This window comes from Excalfactoria chinensis, chromosome 7 (genome assembly GCF_039878825.1).
Source record: "Excalfactoria chinensis isolate bCotChi1 chromosome 7, bCotChi1.hap2, whole genome shotgun sequence".
In the NCBI taxonomy this organism is placed as follows: domain Eukaryota; kingdom Metazoa; phylum Chordata; class Aves; order Galliformes; family Phasianidae; genus Excalfactoria; species Excalfactoria chinensis.
This window is the reverse complement of record NC_092831.1, coordinates 8,794,006-8,816,688: the sequence shown is the minus strand read 5'-3', so window position 1 is coordinate 8,816,688 and position 22,683 is coordinate 8,794,006. Positions and strand designations below refer to the sequence as shown.

Here is a 22,683-nt window from a genome sequence, read left to right as displayed (position 1 = left end):
TAAAAATATATAATTACTTATATATAAGAACAACAACAAGAAAGTTCATTTTAAGATGGTTACAAACTTCCTTGTCACACAAGGCAGAGGGAGAGGCTATTAGTTCCAGGATTTAAAGTTTTCTTGAATAAAGGCATGCCAAGATTCAGGGTCTGGAAACAAGGTACAGAAATTGAACTTGGAGTGCTCGTTTCTTCTAAAGGTAACAAATCAGAGGGGAATAAAAAAGTGATTGCATATGATTTTGGTCCCTTATTTTTCTCTCTCAAATAAATAACAGGTATTTTGTGAAGGATATGTTTTAACAATAGAAGTTAGTTAGCACATTATGAGACTGATAAAAAGAGTCTGGCTCCCAAAAAGCAAGGAGTAAGAGCAGTGCAGCAAATGCCCCTAGAAGAAAAAAAGCAAAGAAACCATGAAGATGCAATTTCTATCAGCTCAGTACCTTTCTCCACTAAAAAAATTCAAAAGAAAAAAAATCACCACACGGGAAGGAAGCTGTTCATTATCTTGGACCAAGAGCTTTGGGAGTAGTGACAAGGTCTTCCTCAGTGTTTTCACAGCAGCTGGTGTAACACAACTCAGAGTTAATCTCTGTACTACGTAACTGTAGAATGCAAAAGGGAACAGTCAGTCCTTGTTGTGAAATGAAGTTAACCAGAAGCGTTCAAATGACTGCATCACGTCCTGACACTGAACCTTAAGTCTGGTTTTGTTTTCTGAAGTTGAGATACAAAATTTGTCAAACAGTTTTCTAAGGCTTTGTATTTTTCGAGCAAGCTCATTTTGTTCAGTTTCCAGAGGTCTTTCTGTCTCCTATAAGCCTGGAAACTTTGCAGAACAGTTTTTCTATAAAGCACGCTTAAGGTCTCACACGTGAGAATGAAGAAGAGGGAATAACTTGTTATACAGAAGGGGTGAGAAACAGGGAGCTCATGTAAAAGGTTTAAAGAGTGATTTAAAATTCTTATCTATTTTTCAGGGTACAAACTTCAAACAGTAGCTAAAAATAGCTTCATGCTCATTGTGTGAGCACCTAAAGTCCTCCTGCTCTGCAAATGAGGTGGAAGAGCTATAGATAATAAGAAGTCAGAGTTTACCTCTGAAAATTAGTCTTACACTGAATCTTCTCCTGTTGGAAAAAAATAAAAAATAAATCTAATTTTTTATTATTAATTACATTTTTAAAGCTAATTAATCCAGCTCAACTGACAGAATTGATGTTATTGCAAGCCCAGGGAAAAAAAAATCAGTGACTCACAAAGAGCCAAGCTGAAAAACTGACTGAAAAGTATGTTCCACATTACAACTACAATAGTTGCAGAAATTCTGTGTATGAAGCATACATTTTAAAGTTAAGGAGCTCAGATTTTGTTAAAAGATGAACGTCTGTCAGCTAGTATTTAAAATTAATGTGTCTGCTTGTCCCACCCCATCCATATATTAAGGTAAATTTAGTCTAAGCCTATTAAACATAATGCCTCTCACAGGTGTACCTCTCACAGAGGTACATTTATACAATGAACTCCTAAATCAGTTTTAGCTAGAGTAAAAGATCTTTGTGTTCAGTCAGAGACTTGAAAGATTCCCCTTGCTTAACTTTATTTCAGGCCTTAAAGAAATACTTTTGAGCTTTTTCCTCTCCGATACTTCTCTGTGAAGCGTTTTGAAATCCAGTGATGAAAGTAACAGGAACTATATATTCAACCATAGCACTGGAAAAACATTCTAGTAGAAATCCTGCAAATAATCCACATAAAGGGAGGTAGCTTACAGATAGGGAAAAAAAAAAAGTAAATTAAAATGCTGTGGAAATTATCAATAGCTAAATATCAGACTAGTGAAGTCTGGCTAAGTTAGCCGCTTAAACATACCGTTCTGATTATAAAAGGTGCTGTCAAAATAATGAGCAGAATCCTTCTGAAGCCTAACGCTAAGAGGAAATGCCTAGCCAAAGAGCTCCACAGAAGCCAATGACTGCAAAAGTATCTGACAACCACTGAAATTCCATTTGATGAGCAATCATTCATAAGAATGGATTCATCAGATCCAGAACTGCAAGAAGTCTATAGAAGACTCATGAAATCCAGTTCCTCCTTATGACAGGCAACTGTTTCACTTAACATCATTTCCCACATATTACAATGAAACAATGCAGATTTTCACCACAGATGTGATCCAATCAGCTTTGACGAAGAAACTGCTCTGGTTAGTTTCACTTTCTTTCTTTCTTTTTTTTTTTTTTTCTTTTCTTTTCTCCAGTAACTTCTAAAGTACACAACTCTTTCTCATTGTTTAGTTGCTCATGTGATGCGAAACTCCTGCAACTCATCAGCAGTCATCTCTACACATCACTGCCCCAGGCTCACACAGAGACAACATGCACATTTCCAGCAGCATTCCGGTGCAAGTAGACATGGAGTAGGCTTCAATCCAAGGCCTTCAGCACAGACATACTTCTAGATTTGAAGGAAGATCGGTTCAACACACATGAGTTAAGTAAAGGCTCAAACAGACAAGCTCTGCAGACTTTAGGTGAGACTATTTATAGAATGCAAACTGACTGAAATAGCATGGGACTGGACATGGTCCAGAAAAAAATGCATCCAGCACAAAGACAATGCATCATCTGCCTAGGTGTTATGGGTTAATGTTAGCTGTAACTAGCTAAGCAGTATTAATCAATAGTAATTTGCTTGCACATCTTGCAATGCTGGAATGCACCTTCTTCACATTTTTTCTCTGTCTGAAAAGTTTACAGAACAGGGTTATCCTCTTCCTGGATGTCTTAAGGGCAGGAGTTTTGAATCTCATGAAAATCTGGGCTAAAATATGTATAACTATGAAGACCTAATCATCACTGTGTATATGCAAAAGGGAATACATATAATTTCATTAGTCCCCAAAACTTCTCCATGCCTCTCAAATTTAATAGATTACTTCCACAGTATTGCAACTCTTATAGCTGTCATCTATCACCAACACAAGAACTTACAGAAATACTCATTCTTTGTCTATTTGATTGATAATACAGTATCAGTCAATGTTTTAAAAGCACAGACAGTCCTCCAGTGGAAAAGACACTTCTGATGATCTGAAGCAATCTGAAGCACAGAAAGCTATGTGCTTCACCTGCTCAGGCATACAATGAATGGTGCTGATCTAAAGGTCACCAATCCAGCAGGCAGATACTCTTAAGAAACTGAGCTAAACAGTAATGTAGCAAGCAAGAAAAAAGACAATCATAAAAGAAGCAGTCTAAAAAGTGAGAAGCTTCAGGGAGTTATGACTGTACTGCAGGGCAGGGGTCATCTCTTGGAAAATGGATCACTTATGTAAAAACAGAGAAGTCCATAAAACATGGCAAGCCTAATGTAAGCAGGAAATTAAGAAGGCTAAGAAAAAAAATTTAATGCGTGCAAAGGAAGATCACAGTCCTAGTAAACAGATTTTTAAACACATCAGCATCAGGAAACTGGCTAGGAAGCTGGTAGAGCCTCATCATAATAAATGTGTAAAGGGCAGATGGGGATGATAAAGCTGTAGTGGTGAAGCACAGTGAATTCTTTACTTCAGTCATCGCTGCTGAAATCATTGGGGATATTTCCACAGCCACTGCACTCTTCATAGAAAGCCAGGCTGAGGAGATATGTCAATCTGAAATAAATTCAGGAAATGCTAGAACAAACGAGGAACTTGGATGTTAATAAGTCACCAAGACAGTACAACATTCACACATGTTCTGAAAAAACTCCAGCGTGAACTTGCAGAACCACCTGCCAAGGTGTGTAAAACGGCATCACTGAGAGCCTCTTTACTGGAGGACTCAGGGTCCTGCCTGTGTAACTCCTCAGTACAGGAAGCCCAGTAGAATGGATCCTGGGAACTACATGCTGGTGAGTCCAACCTCACTCACAGGAAGGGCGAACACTTTATAAATAATAAGGAAGCATATAACATAGTAGAACTTAACAGACTTAACAGAGGAATCAGCAATGCTGAAAACTAACCTTTCATGGCAAAGAGTCGGACAGGAACAGACAAGAACAACAAAGAATAGGGCATAAAACAATCTGAACTTGATTGAAATGCCAGAGCATTTATTTCACTGCCCTTTCTCATAACAGCACCTTTTATGTCTGTACACACAGTACAGACATCCACAAGAAGTTGTACTTACCCAGGTAAAACAACATCTTAATTTAATTTTTAATTCATCACAAGCACTTTCTTTTTAGATTCATCCTGAAATGAATAACGTCTTTGAAGGCAGCAAGTTATTTATACCTCATAAAAAAAATTTAATCAGTAAAGCTGTATTTCCTGCCTTGGAAGTGAAACATAAGGACAGAGGGAAGAAATACCTCACAAGATGTGCAATTACAGTGAGTTTGTCTTCAAGACAATAAAGCCTTTGTTTTTAGGTTCAGTGCATTTCCTCATTATCTCTAACTCCTACAGTTTTAAAAGAAAATATTTTTGTTTGATCCCTGGGGAAAAAAAATCTGTGTGTACTACATAGGTCAAATATTAGGAAGGTCTAACAAAGATACCTCTTGTGCCTCAACTTGATACATTCTGTCTCAAAACCTTATGCTTGTAATAAAACCAGCTAGAAAGGAACAAACACTGGAAAGCTACATAGAGAATTCCATTCACCACAGAACAGATAATGGGCATGAAGGGACATGAAACGCCATCAACGTTTTTCTCCACTATAATTTGGTAAGAAGTAGGCTATGTTACTACAATTCTCTACACCAATCATCACTAATATAACACCTCCCACACACACAAGACTCTGCAGAGAGCCTGCACACTGATGAATTTCATAGCAAGTTACCTGAGTTTTCAAGCAAGAATTTATATAGGTTAATTAGGCATAAATAAATAAATCCAAGGAATGCTTCTTTGAGGAAGAGCAGAACAATGTTTCCAGAGAGTACAAGATAATGTCAAGTACTAACACTTATTTACACATTTATGTTTACTTCTGCCCCTTCAGACAAAGCAAAAAGGATAAAGTGATGAAGAGACTGCAGTTAGAGGATACTATATGAAGTCTAATGTCAAAATCCAACATAGAGAAAGGTGGAAGGTCCACGTTATTTTACCTGCATAATGATTTGAATCTCCTTGTCTTTCTGTCCTTTTTGTGGAGACACAACATGAGTTGCTAACACGTACAGCCTCGTTTTCTGGAAGTCAGAGTTGTTCAGTGAGGAAATGAGCTCCCATTTCTGCTCAGGCTAACCAGGACTGCCAGTTTGTTCTCTGTACTTCCAAGTCCCCAGCTATCGATTAGAAATGCCTTGGAGAAGGAATATAACTCCTGAGTTGCACAGCAGATAAGAGCTAAATAGCCTGAGAGAACTGGATGGCTTTCTGATCATCTGTGATGAACTAAATACTGGAAAAAGCTGAGGTAAAATGGAGGAGCAATACTTCAACTAGCTAAGTTAGAAGTATTTGAAGTATTAGTTTATCAGTGAGTAGCCCAGATTGACTTCAGCTCATGACTTGAGCAAAACTCCCCATCAGCTGCAACAAAAGTCCAACAGGTTGAAGCTGAGGCAAAACGGCGTCTGCTTCTGCGTCCAGCCCAGGCCAGTCACGTCAGCAGGGCCAGACCAGTTCCCGCCACCTCACCCACCCCTCGGCTTGTGGGGATCCCCTCACTGGACACTCATGGCCACCTTTAATTCACCTCTCTGACACACACCCCATACCAGGCATGTGGCAGGGCAGAGGCCGTGACTGCTCCAAGCTTCCGGATGGTTCCGGCGGGCTCTGGTGCCAGTGGTCCAGTGCAGAAAAGCCGCACAAGAGCCCAACTGTGGCGCCAAAATGGCTGCCAGTACAAGGGTGGTCAGGCAGCAGTTACCCACACAGGGCATGGAGTCTCCAGCCCTCTGCAGTGCTTTGCATTGTATTGGTTGACAAATAATAGCAAATCAAATGTATAATTCCCTGCTTTGAGCCCTTTTTTTTGCCAGCAACCCAGAGGTGGCTTGCAAGGAATTCTCCATTAAGAAAGCAACATGCTGTACATGCAAATCCCTGACCAGTGCTGAGGGAACAGCAGAACACAAATCTTCCTGGGAATACTGGCTCTTGGATATCAAAATCCAGCAGCCCTCCTCCATTCAAACGTGTTCAATTTGCTCAGGAGTGCAGATATTTACACAGCAACATGAAAAATTTCTGTACTGTAGAGGAAGAGGCAAATAAGTAGGAAGAAGAAAGGGAACTGAAGAAGAAACAAAGCATCTTTCACCACTCCCCTGTCTGTGAGAAAGATGCATCCAGGCATGCACAGACACACAGGCCAGGATCTCTTCCTGAAAACTGCCTGATGCATGCTGGGCTGTTTGCTCGCCTGTTAATGATATGAGTTCAGTCATCAGCAACTGCCTCCAGCTGGCTTCAAGTAATGCCACAACATTCCTCGCAGCCACCCAAACCATTACTTTTCTATTTTCTGCCATGTGGGGTCATTACACCCCCTCTGGAAGGCTCAGAGGTATGATACCACCGCAGGCATCTTTAGAGAGAGTCTGACAATGGTTTATTATGAGGCTTGTTGTAACATCCTTTCAATATCCTTAAGGTCCAGTGATTTAGAGAAGAGAGCCTTTTGTGTCCCCTGTCAGTTCCAGGAAGCTCCTGTCACTGGCATGGAGACTGCATATGGAAAAGAGCTGCTAAATAGACCAGTTAAAAGAAGATAGGTCCAGTCTCACCCCCACCTTACTGAAAACTATGAATGCTACAGCTCTATTGAGGTCAGAGGGATTGCACCGTGCTGAGGCTGGGGTGAGACACCCCTACACCAGCTGCTACATTTCAAAGCCAGGGCTCCTTCAGCTATGGTCACACAGGCCCTGTAGGAGATGAATCCCCTGAACCACCACAGCCAGAGCAGCAGTGCTTCAAAGAAGGCAGCATTTACACAAGCAGATCCCAGTGATATAACCCACAACAAGGACTAAATTTGGACTGCACAAAACAGAAAAAAAGGGTTTCTCACCCCCAGAGCCGGCTGGTCTTGAATTAGTGATGTGAAGACCAAGCAACATGCTTAGATGAGAATTATTGAATTATTTTTCGTAATATATTCCTGGTCCTCCACAAGAGGAAGGGGAAGATTATGACCTTAAAAAGGATCCAGAGGAAATAACGTAAGTAAAGCAAGCCCTACTTTTTTTCTTCCCTCCTTCAAATTTCTCTTTCATGTATGTTTTAAGCACAGTCTGCCAATCGCTCCTGTTCTGTCTTTTTGACACCATCAGTAGTGTAAGGCCATACAGACAGTGCATCCCTGACCTGCACTTTGTGATTACTTCCAGAACAAGCCTTCTCATTTGTTCTCCTCACAAACAGGCTGTTAATTCATGTTCAATAGAGGTGGTCAGTGATTTTTATTTTTTACATTACATTAATTCCAAATAAGTGGCATAAAAGAAAAAAAGACACCTTTACTTCAGCATTTAACAAACAAACTTACATCACTGCAAGGAATTCATGGAATTACATACTTACTCTGATGAAATTGTGCTTCTCGCAATTAAACAGTGCAGAAAACATGATTACACAACTACATTCCTTTCATGGTGTGTTATTGAAGTTAGGCATCCTGTTATGTTTTGTGCTGCACATTTATATAGTAATGGAGTTAACGAAATCCTGACTGTCACTTAGTAGAAATGGAGAACCTCATATCCCATGTTGTTTATCTATCTGCTAATATTTTGCATCCTGAGTACTCATCAATTCATAGCACTTAAGAGAGCAATGTCACCTTGAAATATAGCACAACTCCTTGATTAAACGAAAGAGCTAATTGTTGCAGCTCCTGTGGCCTAAGCTGCTTTCAAAACTCAACTTTTCTAAGACTTAAAAAGAAACAGAAAACTAGCAATACTGCTGGGCAGATAACAACAGCAAACACAAAACAGAGATCCTTTCACTGTTTGGGATATTTAAGAAAGGGACTAGGCCAGACCAAGCACCAACATGTGCCTCTTGTCAGACACACAAATCCTGATCCTATTTGTGAGAGTATTTGCAACTTACTCAGTCCTTGGTCTCCCCATTATGGATTCATCCCTTAATATCAAGGTTAATGATGAGAACTGTGATTTCTGCTACTTGGTTGTCTTTCCCACTGGAAGCTGGGTTACACCAAAGACAGTACATGAGGAGCCTTGGGGATGAAGCTGCAGCCTTGTGGTCAGACCTCCACTACAAAGTTTTGGTGTTACTCTGATCACACCTTTCTCTTCAAATGTCAGATATCATACTGTTTCTCTGCAGCTTGCAGGAGAGCTGAGAACAGCGGAGGTCAATTCAGAGTGACAATCTTGATCTATTTTGCTACAATTACGAATTAATAGTAGTGGCTGTGCAGAAACAGCATGCAGTATCATATGCTTCCCTCAACCAGGAGGCTGTGACTTCAGGCCACCTGTGGTATCTCAGCATTTCAGCTTCAATTCTTTCTCTCATGGGCTGTATATTCTACTATTTAAAACCTTCCTAGATTAAGCAAATAACTGAGAACATCCCTCTGTGAGGATTCTGAATCCTCTGGGACATCAGCTGCATCACACTGGCCCTAGAAATGCCTTTAGCATGAGGAATGTTGTGCATACAAACAGTACTTCAGGCTAAAGAATAAATATGCCATAAGCTGGACGTGTTTTTGGCACATGAGTAAATTTAATCCAATTACAGCAGAGGTGATGAGGTCAAGCCGACTCTCAGTAAAGAATCACCAGCATGACAGTCCTCTGAACAAGACACTGCAGCTCGCTGGACTGACTGAGAGAGCTGACACACTGTAGTGAAATTTAGCAATGCTCAACTCATTATAACAAAGATAAGTGCCAAGAAGCTGCTTTGTACCAGCAAGCAGAAGAGGAAAGGGATTCAGCAAGAACACACTTAGTAAAGCACGCTGTAATCCTAAGCACTTAATTGCCTTTGGCAAGAGCTGCATCCCGTTGCTCTCTCAGAAGTCGTTTTATCTGCAACTCGATGCTCACAGCTACAGCAATGAATGGAGTGGGGGAGGAGGAGGAACTGAGAAAATAGTGAGAGAACTGCATCTATCAGTCCTTGGTGAACTACCCAAGCAAAAATACATAAGATACCAATATGTTCAAAGCTTAATCTACACATCTATGACTCTGGAGAACTCCCATAGCAGCAAATAAAGAACATCTTGCATCCAAGCTCATTAATCACCAAGAGAAGAGGGAAAATTTGTTGTGTAGTTAGACACCTGTATTTAGATTTAGTGTTTATGTAGGAGTGGCCTTGTTTTCAGACATTCCAAATGAATGTCAAAGCAAAATTGCAAATAGAGTCAAAATTTCTGTTTCTTTTCATAATGCAGCACTCACAAATATTTTACGATATATTAACCTCAACTCATTGTTCCCCCATAAATAGAAGACTTGAAGGTAAACAATGCACAGAACCTCTTTAATTAAATACTGAGTTTGGGGGAGGAGTTTCTGCAGACCCTTTTAAATTTTAAAGCCTGCCAACTGGATGAACAAAAGGTAGATTAGGCTCACATGGTAAATCCCAGTAAACCTGAAAAGCCTTTGTTAATAAGTCACTAAAGGATTTTTTTTTTTTTCCTTAGGATTTCTCCTCACCAGAAGCGAGAGTTAAGATTATTTTAGCGTGTTTAGGTTCCAGCAGCATTAAAGGGGTATATGCCTCATGGAGCTCTAATCTCCTCATTTGTATAGAGCTCAATTCTCCTTTCATTCATACTGAAGAACAGTTTCTAGCTTTTATATAGGGAGCAGCTGCTGAAACTCAGGGGAAAAAAAACAAAACACATTTATGAAATTAGTTGACTCCCAGGAAAATTAAAGTGACATTCTAATCAGCTTTCTGTTCCCAGTCCTTTAACAGCAGCAACAGCAACAACAGAGACTCAGGGGCATTTTCACCTCATTTTGGTATTTCTTTCCCGTAGGAGGTTCCAACGGTCCTTTCAAGTTTCCATTCATAAATTAGTGTTCAGTAGCTTGTTCACAGAGCCAAATGACATGTTAGCTCGGCAATTAGAACACATTTCTGTTTGAAGAGAAGCTTAATGTAGACATTAGTAGAGGAAAGACCTTGCTATAGCACATTCAACAGACTCATTACAACTGCCCAGGAAAGACCCAGACTTTAACAAAATCCAAACTGTCATCACAGACAATATAGATATTTATCAGAGGGATGGCTTTAAATAAAAAAGTCTAGAGTGTGTCCTGCCTGGATCTATCTGGTTTCACCAATGAATCCTCTTCAACACTATAAAGCACCATAATCATGTCTCTTCTCCGTCACGCAGTGCTAAAGTCTGAAAAGCACATGTAATCCTAATGTACATCATGGCAGTGTTTCCATCAGTGAGAGGGATTAGGGCAGCTGTGCAATGCTTGCTGAGATCCCATCTGCAACACTGGGTGCCACTGAAGTGATGCAGGCTCAGAAATGGATTGTAAATAAATAAAAAATAAGAAACAATGTCTGATGCAGCAGGTGTAGCAACACCTTACTGGAACGATCAGAGAAAGAACATCCTGCTTTCTGGTTAGAAATGATTAATATAGCCGTAAAGACAGCAGAAGATATTAACCAGCCATAGAAGAATTATTACCTTTGTTAACAACCTCCTAAATCATACCTCTGGAGTACAGTTATGGGAAACTATTGAGTAAAGCTCTAAGCAGGGCAAAATCAAATGACTGTAGCATGTTTTAGTATGAATTTGGTATGCTTTTATGAAAGAGATGAGACTTTTTGCCAAATAGGGATGAAACGGTCCAAAATCTCTTCCAGACTATGTTCAGGTCTGAACCCAGCCTCCACAGGGGAGTCAAACAACCACAGACTGTGGCTCCCAGTTCTCCAGAGGTCTAACCAAAACCTTCAGCTGTTTCCCTCCATGGCTGTCCCAAAGAGAGATTCCAAGTACACTGTCCAAGTTTAGACATCCACAACTTTAAGGCACAGCATTTGGAGCTGCTCTAAACTCTATTTACAACTGCATTTTGTTTTAGGAGGGCTCTGAATGTAGTTTACAAGTGTTGGTTTGTAGTTTAATACAGTGCGTTTGGCCTGCATAAGGATATTGCTATCAAGTTTGATTGACTGTAAAAATAGGACCATTGCCCAGAGAAAGTGCTAAGGATCTTAAAGGAGGAGATAGGCAGAACAGAATAACAGATGAAAAAATGTTGAAAAATCACTCTGAAATTTAGCTTAAGCCAAAGACGGTATGTAATCATTGCTTATTTCAGACTTAGTAAACTCACTTTCAGCACTACAGAAGCAAACCAAAAGAACTTCACTGATTTATTTCCTTCATCCTCCTTCGCACGCAGCAAAGCAACTGAAGTTGCAGAGAGATGCTTGCAACAGCAGAGTATCAGGTTTCTAACTTCCTTTGCAGCAACCTTTTAAGATTTTCCTACAAGACCAATAAAATTGGGTCCATGATATTGACTAGTGTGAGCCTCCCACATTTATACCAAGTTCTAGATGAGATGGATGTTAAAGCAGTCACTTTCTTTCTGTCCATGTCTCTCTGAGGTTAAATACTATTAACATATCACACACGGTATATGCTGCTTATCCTGCTGCTCCTCCTACACCTAACAAAATCACTCTAATTACAGTTGAAGTTAAAGCACTTGTCCTGTAGGGCTGCAATGCAAAGTGCTAAGGATGAGTACAACCTAGATATGGCAACGTGTTACAGCGAGCACTGTGTAACAGAACTACAGTGCAGATAGCTGCCATCCTGTCTCATTATGCAAGAATCACATCATGAAGAGCCAGAAAGGCTACGGATACACGACAGGTAAAAATGAACTATTTGTGCCAGTTGACAGTCATTAGTATATATCATTCTGGCTCCTAAACTGCCCTCTTAGAGCCTAGATACAGGAACATCTCAGCAAAGTGAAGTTGCATAGGAAGACATATGCCTTATTTAGCAAATAATAGTGCAAGTTACTGGGAAAAAACAGAGATGTGTGAAGGAAATAGGTGCAGGGAGACAGTCCCTCCGTTTGGGATTTAAAATGTGAGAGGAGTAACTTGTTCCCAATAGCTTCACTGATAAAAATGGTATTTCCAGCACTCCTGTGAGTAAGGGCATCATTCTGGAAAGTCTCAACAGAGAACACACCTTCAGCATGTCGTGCAACTCCTTGCTTATCCTGAAAAGGGCTCAGCACTTGGAAACAGAAGTAGGATGTGTGGTTCAGCTATTTGCATTAATCCTTTCAGCCATTCCCTTTATAGAGAGCATAACTGAGGATTCAAAACACTTTAGATTCTGCTTCCCAGCTCTGGGGAAGTATCCTCACCGGCTTGCTCTGCAGAAAGCTGAGCTAGGGCTCAAAAGCGCCCTTAAGCTGCAAGGAAAGGGAAGGGAAAGATTCTGCCTGTCTGTCCCTGACCCCCAGCCTTTGCCATGTCACTCCCTCCCGTGGCACAGGGAGCGGTGCCAGCCCAGTGTCCAGATGTGCACAGACAGGAAAGAAGATTACATGGCAAAGCATTTATTTTTAAGGCAAAGCAATCCCCAAAAGCACATTGCTCCAACGCGTGAAGGCAGTGCACAGAGAAGTGGTTTTACTTCCCACTCCCCCCCTAGTTAATGATTTTAAGCATTCATCTCCTTCTCTCATCCTTCCATGCTACATTTCAGCAGTGCCAACCAGCCTTTATCCTTTGCCGACACACAGAGTGAGTTGCGTGACACGGCACCAGCTGCTCTGCAAACAGCATAAGTTTAAAACAACAACACGTTTGGTCTGAGCCATCAGACCTGGATGCTCAGCCGAAGAATTGCTGCGCGTGACTCTAAGCTCGTTTTTGGAAGGCTCTAAATTCAAACACAAGAGTCGTCCTTCGCAACCTCGCCTAGAAACGCCTCTCCTTAGCAGTCCTTTCCTACCTGCCCACGGAGCAACGCTAAAATTGCAACAAGCCACGCGTAAGAGATGACAAGTACTCCCAAGTACTCACCCCGCGGTCCGCTCGCCCTCGGCTCAGCGCACTCCGCAAGCAGAGCTGGAGGTGAGCTCCTCTCCCCGCCGCAGCCCCGCGGAAGCTCCCGTAGGGGACTGTTCGGCAGTGGGTCCGACAGAGCTGCGGGGAACTCCCGCCTCCGACGCTCCAAGCCCGGCATGTGCCCGCAGCCCCGGCGCTGGGCGGGCTGGCTGCCTGCAGCCCCGTCCCTCCGGAGTGGCAGGTTCCCCTCCTCCTTCCCCGCCTCCTCCAGCCCCGGGCGGCTTTCGCACCAGGATGCCCGGCACCCCCCTCCTCCCGGTCTTCCCCCGGCGGCCCTCTCTTTGCTCCCCACCTGCCGCCGCCGGGGTAAACTCGGAGCCCTCGGAGGAGGGGGGAAGCGGTGCCCGACGGCGATACCGGCTGTGGTTCCGCCGTTCCCTTTAACTCTTTCCCTGCCCCTCCGGAGGGAAGCCCGGAGCCCCGGTGGGGAAGCTGTAGAGGGATGAGCCTATGGCACGCGTAGGGATCTGCTCTGATGGGTATGAAAGGCTGAATGGGATCTAAGAGGCGTGTTTGCAGGTGCGAGCCTATGGGTATGGATGGAATGCGGAGAGGCCTGTGCAGCCCATCACCCCCTGCCCCATCCGTGCAATGGGGTACTCTGCCTCCCCCACTTCATCCCAGGGCCTGGCTCAGGCTGATGGATCCCTGCCCTGGGATGTCCAGACCTGGGGCAGAGGATTTAGTTTGGTAAACCTGTTAATGTTAATTGCGTTAAGTGCTAAAGTAGTCTAGGAAAAAGAACAGATAAGAGATGGGGACAAACTGAAACCTCTTCCATACCAAGGCCTTAGAACTGCTGGTTTGTAACAAGAGACCTTGAAAAGGAGGGACTGGAAAATCCAGGAGCATGGAAAACTTGGAAGCCTTTTTTATTGTAGTATTTTAAGGGTTTGTTTTGTGTGTGTGTGTGTGTGTGTGTGTGTGTACACATTTAAAAAACCCAACTTTTCATCTAAAATAGGCTTACAGCCAGGCAGTACAAACCCACAGAGTTGCACATACAAAAAGCCCAGGTTCCAGGGATAAAGCCTCTCCTTTCTGTTTTCTCACGTTCTTCTGGGCTGCCACCACAATGTTGCTAGGCACCATCAGCGTGGTTCCGAACTGCTAAGGAAAGGGAAAGTCACTGTCTGCAGAGTTCTTGCCTCCTCCCCAGGCTCAGAAATGCCTCTAGGGGCAATGGAGCAAACCACAGGCTCTAATTCTTCCTCCCTACTCCATTTCTGCCAACCAGCAGACATCTTGCAGAAAAGTGGACAAGATAAACAAGTCCCAGCAAAGCTGCAATGACAGGAGCTTTGTATTCACAGAGACTTCAGTGCTTTTCATTGTGATTCTGGGGTGATTTTTTGAGTCAGTAGCAGAGGATGTATGTGTCCCGCAACACAAGCAACAGCCAGAGCAAGATGCTGCTTGCTCCTGGTACATCATTGTCTTGCTGGGCTCAACCTCTGTCAAGTGAGAGCCTCTGCCATAGGAATCTACAAAAAAGCCACAGCTGTCCCTGTTGACTCTTCCAGGTAGAATAGAAGCTGAATGAATAAGGAAGAATTGCTGCTGCCTCATCATGAAGAAGCTGTCTGCTGGCACTGATGATTTTCTTACTCCTAGTGCCCTTAAATTGATTATATGCTGAGAATATAAGATATTCACCATAAAAAAAGGCTCTATTTCCAAAAAGACACTTTTCAAAACTAGATCACTGAAAGGAGACTTAAATAAAACTGACTTTACTTCCAAAGGTTCTAATTACCCAGTGTACTAACTACACACAGCCAGGCTGCTAGTCCAAGGCTTTTTTTCCTCCTCAGTGCGTGGTGGTGGCATATCTCACACTGTACAGATGTTTCCCTTTAGTGCAATGCAAATGCACACACAACGCAAATGCACAAACTTCCCTGATCCCTGCTGAAGTACACAACTGCCTACGCTCAGTTCTTCTCCTCTGTGGCAAACGGTAACACAAATGCACAAACTCCAATGGCCACACAGCCATGGTTATATGAGCAGCTAAAAAAAAGGATGCATATCACCGAACCATTTTCTTTCTGCAGATAATGACTACTTAGTACTATAAGGAGCAAAGAGCACAAACCTCTACTATACCTTTGCAGAGCCTCACAAGAACTTGCTTTGGTTTTTCCCTGTTGCAAAGTCTGTACTAGCAACATCTTTTGGGAAAGTTTCCTTTTGAGCTTTTTTAAGTGGATGCTCTGAGAAGATGCTGCTCTGCACCACAGTCCTGTCTTTCTCTTCAGACTCTTAGCCTAAGCTTCATGAAAACTCCTTCCTGTAAATGTACTCATGTCTTACAAGTTGGGAATTGCTGCTCTAGACAATCTTGTAACAGCATCACCACCTCTGCTTTCAATTTAAAATGATTGCTCAGGCTTTAAACACTCACAGAGAACAAGGCCCAGTGTTTCCAGTGAACCCACATCTGCCTTCAGCTGGGAGGGAGGAGTAGGAGACTCTTGAATTGGGATGAAAGCCTCTGAGCTCCATAAGGAGAGCAGCCGGTACCCCTGCTGGGTTTCAGGGATTGACTCATTCTCAGCAGAGCTCACATATTTCTGTGTGAGTTTTTTTTCCTTCCCTTCCGTTATTTTGTTAGCACAAGTTTGATCAAGAAGGGAAAGAGTCGGGTGGCATTTCATCCTACTGGAAAACAGTATGGGATAATACTTGATGTCCAGACACTGCATCTTTGCTGGCGCCTTCAGCTTCACATTGTGCATTCCAGGAGCTACAGAGTGGAAATTCAGCAGAGCCACCTTTATAGGTTCTAATCCTAACTCAGATCAAGCCCATAATAATGAATGTTCAGATGTGACATTTAGTGAATGCTGCTGGCTAGAATTATCCTGCGCATTCTCAGCTGCCTGAGGTTTTGCCTTGTTTTGTTTTTTAATTGTAAACATTCCTCATGCAGCTGCTCCAGGGACATGTTTAGGAAGCAGCGGCTGGCTGCATTTAAAAGATTTCAACTCATCTTGACCTACATTTATATTTCTGTAGCTCACAAGCCAGGACTGTAACAACAAAAGCCTCAGAGAGCTTATAGAGCTTCTGTAGGGCAGAGAATAGGAAGTAAATGCAGGATGAAGTTACCCAGCTGAAGTGTTTGGAAAAATGAGTTACTGAAGCTGAACTGTAGGCTCAGATGATTATCAGGTGAGTAGGGAGCAGAGATAACCTCTCCCTCCTTTTACCTTTGCCTTCTTCCCGATTCTCATTTGCAGTAGTTCTGTAAATTCTTTTAGGCTTCTTTCAGCAACTTCAGAAGGGGCCTAAGTGCAGTTGCAGCTTTACTCATGTTTCCTCCTCACTCAAACTTCTGCTTCAGAAATTAAGTATGATGGTTGTTCTTGATATGATCTCTTACTGAGCAGATAAACTGGTGGGACTGAAGATGATGAGGAAGTAACTTTGTTGGGAAGGAACACGTTCACCCATTTCCCAGAGCCAATTCTCTCTTTGCTCTCTTTCTGCAGGGTGGGAGCATCATTTTAAAGAGCAACACAGCTTCTAGCTGCTTGAGATTAAAAGATTATCTTCTAGAAGTGAGTCAGAAATATCTTCCCAAATCTGCAGGCAGACTCAATTCTGAACCCCCATCCTCTTGCTGTACATGTCCCTGTTCTATCACAGGGTGGTTGGACCAGGTGACCCTAAAGGTCTCTTCCAACTCCAGTGATTCAGTGATTCTATCCTACTTATGTCTTTGCTGACCACATACATAGAAAGCATTGAGAACCTTTCAGCTCTATGCCACAAATACAGAGACAGAGCAGCTAGGAGGGAGAAAGCCAAGAGGTCAGGCCCACCAGGTCAAGCACAATGTAGCGCTAACATCGACAAACAACATTTAGACCAGAGCTGGTTGGCTCAGCTCAGCAGCAGGAAAAAACGAATTTGATCTGTCAGCAAAACACCACAAAGGCAGTTTATGCCTATCTGGTAAAATATACGGGTACTTGACCCTTCACGCTTTTCAGTTTGCTAGAAGAAGTCAACAGGGCTGTAAGCATTTGGCCACTGGGGAAAATTACAGATCTGGAAACTAAGCAGATGCTTTAGTGCCTTGTATTTAGAGGCCAGAATAATGTATAAGCAGGGGCATAAAAAAGGAAAAGCTGGCAGTTTCACTGATTTCAGTAGAAGCTGAAATGTAAAACTTGTGTTACAAACTGGTAGTTCTGTTCAAACGAGCAGGCCAAACATCTGCAAAGATTCTCCACCATAGTTTTTTAAGCTTCTGGTGGTGGCAAAGAAATTCCACTTTCATGCACTAAAAGCATAAAAAACATTAACTACTTCTGACCATTGCTGAAATAAAGCCATTAACACAGGAATACTGGTATTCATGGAAATTAACAGATGTATGCTGTGGCTGCTGTGTGTCATGCAAAAATGAATTCAGGAACAGGCATTGGCTGAGGCTAGACTGATGCTATAAATGCATGGATCAATATAATGGCAGTCAATAGGAAGACAGAAATGCCACTTACACAGTTAACTTGGCCCTTTTCTTCACAGAATGGATACAGACTGTGACTGGATATAGCTACAGCTACAGACTACAGCTTCTTTTTCCTGGAGCCCTCCAAAGATCAGCCAAAGTGAATTCAAATTGATGGGAAGGTTCTGAGATGAATTGGAGGCTGGAGAAAAGTCAGCAAGTATGCTTAGTAGTGATTTCCACCAGAGCTGACTTATGCTCTGCACAAGTAATGGTCCAGAACCAAAGAGCATCCATTACACAGCTGAGTTAGTGCCCATTCCATACAGAGAATGGCCAAGCTAGCTGCAGAGTATAATTTACTGTTATTACAACCTTCAGTCTCTAATCTCACTTTCTAGCCTAAAGAATGTGGCAACGTTAATGGCTACATGGCTATAGCATGATTACAGAGAAGTACAATATTTTTGACTTTTTTCTTCAGATTGCCTGATTTGTGGCAATAAGGTTGCTATTTAACAAAACTCAGATTAGGTAACTTCAGTAGTTACAGAAGAGTAATACAATATTTGCAAATTAAACGTTTTTACCAGGAAATCCTATTGCAATTATCATCCAACACCCAAGCAGAAGAAATGCAAGAGGATGTTGGTGTTGTCTGGAAATGCTGCACATGTCTGACCATGTTCCAGCACAGATTTGGGATTGCCAACTACCCACAGCAGTTCTGTGCAAACAGCTCACCACCACATTTTGGAAACCAGCCCCTGTTCCACTCTAAATATGCCTAGGCCTCTGGATTTATAGCTAAAGCTCTGCTGTAGAAAACCTGCAGCTTGTGGAGAGGAACACTTCACCCAGGATTTCCCAGACACTTGTAAAATGGCTGTGTCTGCACATCATTCCTACATGGTACATGTGCCTCCTGATACCATACAGAGATCTAGGGGGAGAGAAACAAATCGTTTCTTTACTAGTTCCCCTTCCCCTCTTTTTCTCTGAGAAAAGATTTCTTCTTCCTAAACATAACAAGAGAAACCAATCCTGTTATATCAGTGCACTAGCTGAAAGTGTTGTCAGCAAATTCCATCTAGACTGAAAACCTTAAGTCCCTGCGGTGTGTCAGATTTCTGAGACTTAAAGCTAAAAATGAATTTGAAGAGATTAACCAGCTAGGACTTAAAGATAAAGCTGGCTTCTCTGAAAGAAGTGTGTTTTACACAGCGGTAAGTGTACTTGGTTCCTCTTTACACAAAACTCCTTTGCTTCCTTTGAATAAAAGGGTCTTCAATAGAGACTTTTTCTTTTAAAGCCATGGAAGGGTTCCAGCCTGTCTGTTGCATTGGCTTCAACTTTGTTTTTCTCCAAGGCGAGAGCCATTTAGTTTTCAGTGGCTTCTACATTTTTTTTTTCTCCTTTTGTAACATGTGCCAGCGAAGTCAAGTGGGTTGTATTAGCTTAGCATTTTTCCAAATGTTCACATCTAGGACCAAAAAAGGGAATATTCAACAAACACAAGCAGGAATATGTTGGAATGTTGATCTTCTGATGCTCATAAGAATTTTCAGTCATAAGGTCTAATTATATATCCCAAGTTGGATGTGCTTCCAGCGACTGTTACGTCTCCTTGTTATCTGGTCAAATAGTTTTAGGTCAGCTCAAGTGGCTTCTGTGCCAAAGTGATAGTTTTAATGTGAATAACACACACGCAAAGGGGCTGCATTAAAATTCACCTAGGTGAGTAACATTCTGGCATCACAACTGTAATCTGAAAACATCAGCCCACCTTTATGTACCAGGGGCTAATTGGCAGTGAAACAGCTCTGTTGAGGTAATCAAAGATGTTTTCTTATAGTGGACCCTCCTGATGTGAGAAAAAATTTCCTGCATGGTCTAGTATGGGAATTTGGGCTGCCATTGCTGACATTCTTGGATTTCAGTGCAATGCCTTTAAAGAGAAATAGAAGGCAGCACGTAGCAGAGTTTTCCAAAAATACTGTGCAATGCCATTATTCAGAATAAAGCATTTTTGCCAGGATTAGATAAAGAATACAAAAATGAAACCTAAAGATAACAAATGACTAATTAACCACTTCTTCTGATTAGGAGCAACAGAATTTCAGTAGCACTCAGATAATTGAAGCTGCTTTCTGTTTACTGATAAAACATAAAACATTCTAGGAGACCATCACTGCCTTAAGAAGTATCTGAACTAAGTAGACAGGGAAGACAAAGGAGCATCATTGTTTCAGAATTAAGGAACTGAGGCGCAGAAGAATTGTCTTGTCTGCAGCAGTCTGTGGTGAGACGGTAATTGAATGCAGATCTCCTTACCACATGCACATCCTGCATCTATATTTCAACTGGTCAGCTGAAGCAGCCTTTCATTACCACTCTGTCAACATACCAAGAATTACACGAGACCATGAGCATTTTCTATTTGCTTCACATCCACTTCTTTTCCTACCACAGCATTTAAAAGCACGTGGCCAGCGAGCACATAGGCACAAGGAGATCGCAAACCCAGAAAGCAGACTGGGAGGCCACACTCCATCTGGAGCCTTGCTTTTCTAAACTCAACCTTCTTAGAAGCATTTGTATGTTACACATCTACATATTTTATTCATACACATCTTAACCTGCCTGGGCTGAGGTAGGACAAAAAAACTTCAAGAACCAAACATGAGAGCCTCGCTTTGCTCACAAGGAAACAAGAAGCCATTTAAAACCTTTGGCACATGGGTGGGGATGCAAGCAGCTTTTTGTTTCTTGAAATGAGGAACAGCAATAATAAAAAGCAAAGAAACAGAGAATAGTTCAATCCCTCCTTCTCTTCACTTGAATCTAGAACTCGCTTGAACTAACTGTGCAGGACAAGATGTTCAGTCAGCTCAGGGGAAATGCTGCCAACTGGGAAACAGATCTGTGGTTCCTTTGAAACCTGAGGGTGCTGTGTTATGACTTGCTTCCCTCACAGCCTCTGGAGTGATGATCCAGATACAAGTCTTTGGATGCCATAGGACACAGGGTCCCTGTATGGCACTGCAAAAAGCAAAGCAGCCAGCTCCTCTTGGAGCTGAGAACATCAGGGCTGCCTGATCCTCCCAGAGCAATGCAGCTGCTCAACAGCAAGTTCCTGCCTGGCTTCCCTAAGCAGACAATTGCAGCTGTGAGATGGAATTGTTGATACCTTCCAGCCTTCATTGTGCTGCTTTTGAAGACTCAGTGTTGTTGGTGTGCATGGCCATACCCAATTCTTATAAGGTAGACCAGTTTTCTGATCCCAGTGCATCCCATGGGGGTGACTTCTATAATCCATTCTTGTGCTGAGATTCATTTTTATTATTTTAAAATAGATTTGGAGTACCGCCTGTCTTGAAAGCAAAGGAAATCGAAGAGTAATTTGTGCTGACTTACTTAAGATTTACTCCTTACAACATACACCCAATCCCTCCTTCCTTTTCTTCCCCAAGCAGGGCTAAGAAACCGTTGGGGTCAGGATGCAGCACCAAGCACCACACCTGACAGTTCCCATTCCCATCCTACACCGACGCTGCAGCACAGCACGTAAATTACACAGCCACAGCAGCTCTCAATAAGCACGCGATTAATCAGTGCACTGTCAGCACCTACCTGAGAAGGCTGATCTATAACAGCAAGATCTTTACAACAGACGCTTGCCCAGCTCACCTGGGCAGCTTCCCTTTCAGAACACGGCCCCAGGCAGGGACATCCCCCATCAGCAGCCCCGGGGCAGCCTCGGGCTCCGCTCACGACCGCACCGCTCCCACGCCGCCCTCTGCTGACTGCCGCGCTGCGCTGCCTCCACGGAGGCGCTTTGGGGTAGGGTTAGGTCAGCATCACGCAGGTGAACTTCGGTTTCATTAGGGATAAAACGTGAATTAGTTCAACCCTAAATAAAATAATTCATCGTCTAGACAGCTTCCCAACCAGAGGCTGGCTGACAAAGAGCCAACGAGCACCAGCTAGTGGGAAAATAACAGGGATCAGAGCTCGCTGTGTGACAGTTATTATCATACTGTGAGCAGTTGCAGTTTTAACTGTCACATCTTAAATGTGGCACCTGGGAAACATCTCACTGGGTTAATGAGGTGCTCGGTGTGTCTGCCAGCCTGGGATAGCAGCAAAGGCACAGCTGAATACGTGCTCCTGGCCACTGAGAGCTCAGAGGAAGGGCTCCTTTCTCTGCTAGAGCAGGGGCAGTGCTCTAGAAAGTAGAGTCATAGAATCATTTCAGTTGGAAGAGACCCCTAAAAGCCACCTGGTCCAATGCCTCTGCAGTGATCAGGGATACCTACATCTCAATTAGGTGCTCAGTACCCTGTCCAACCTGACTTCGAGTGTCTCCAGGAATATGGAGTATCCCACATCCCCCTGGGGCAACCTCTTCCAGTGCTTCATTGCATTGCCCTTTGTTGTAAAAAACCTTTCACTCTTATCCAGTCTAAATCTCCTCTATGCAGGTGGGAAGCTGCTGACTTTTCTCTGCACCCTGTGGTGAAATATCAGGAATTGGAGTCACCTCTGATCTAAATTACCATTCTTGTCAGGGCACCTTTATGCTCTTGTAGTTCCTATGTTTGAGGCAGCCAAATACAAGTGAGAACATGTATTGCAAGCACTGTTTGCAGACAGTGTTCAGGCAGCTTGGCATCTGCACAGATCTGCACCAGCATTGCCAGTACCAGCCACTGCAGCTGAGCCTAAGTCAACATAAGGACAATGTGATTGCTGTTGTGCTGCAGCATCCTGGGATGTGCTGCTGTTGTTTGGCAGGAGAGCAGACTGATAACTCAGGCATCAGATGAACAAAGCATGGTTTGCTGTTTAACTGTCTCTTGACCAATTGCAACTTCAGACTCTACGTTTGGGGGTGAGAGATTTGTAAGAGCTCTTGCCTCTATGGGTGCTTTGATCTTGAAGCAGACATGCATTGTTGCAGCAGACCTCTGGAGCATTCAAAGCTCACTCTCTTCTCTAACCAGCTGTTACCTTTCATGCACCTTGTAGCAGCTTAATTAACTCATTTACCCCTACTTTTCACATTAACTCAAATCAGACAATGAGCCCAAAAGTCATTAAGGGGATGCAGGCAG

At 42.8% G+C, this 22,683-nt stretch overlaps 1 protein-coding gene across 2 annotated transcripts in view; it reads right to left on the bottom strand.

Moving 5' to 3' along the window:
• The window catches only part of MYLK (myosin light chain kinase), a 179,737-nt gene extending 158,416 nt beyond the window's left edge, over positions 1-21,321 (bottom strand). The window contains exon 1 of one of the 2 annotated variants that reach the window (XM_072341613.1): positions 21,200-21,321. Coding sequence is in view for 1 of the 2 variants with exons in the window: in XM_072341612.1 (XP_072197713.1) it covers positions 13,057-13,219 (163 nt within the window). In the remaining variant the exon portion in view is untranslated. Of the gene's footprint in view, positions 1-13,056; positions 13,275-21,199 lie in introns of those variants that run through there. The other variant, XM_072341612.1, reaches the window with a different exon arrangement.
• Positions 21,322-22,683: the final 1,362 nt, after the last annotated feature.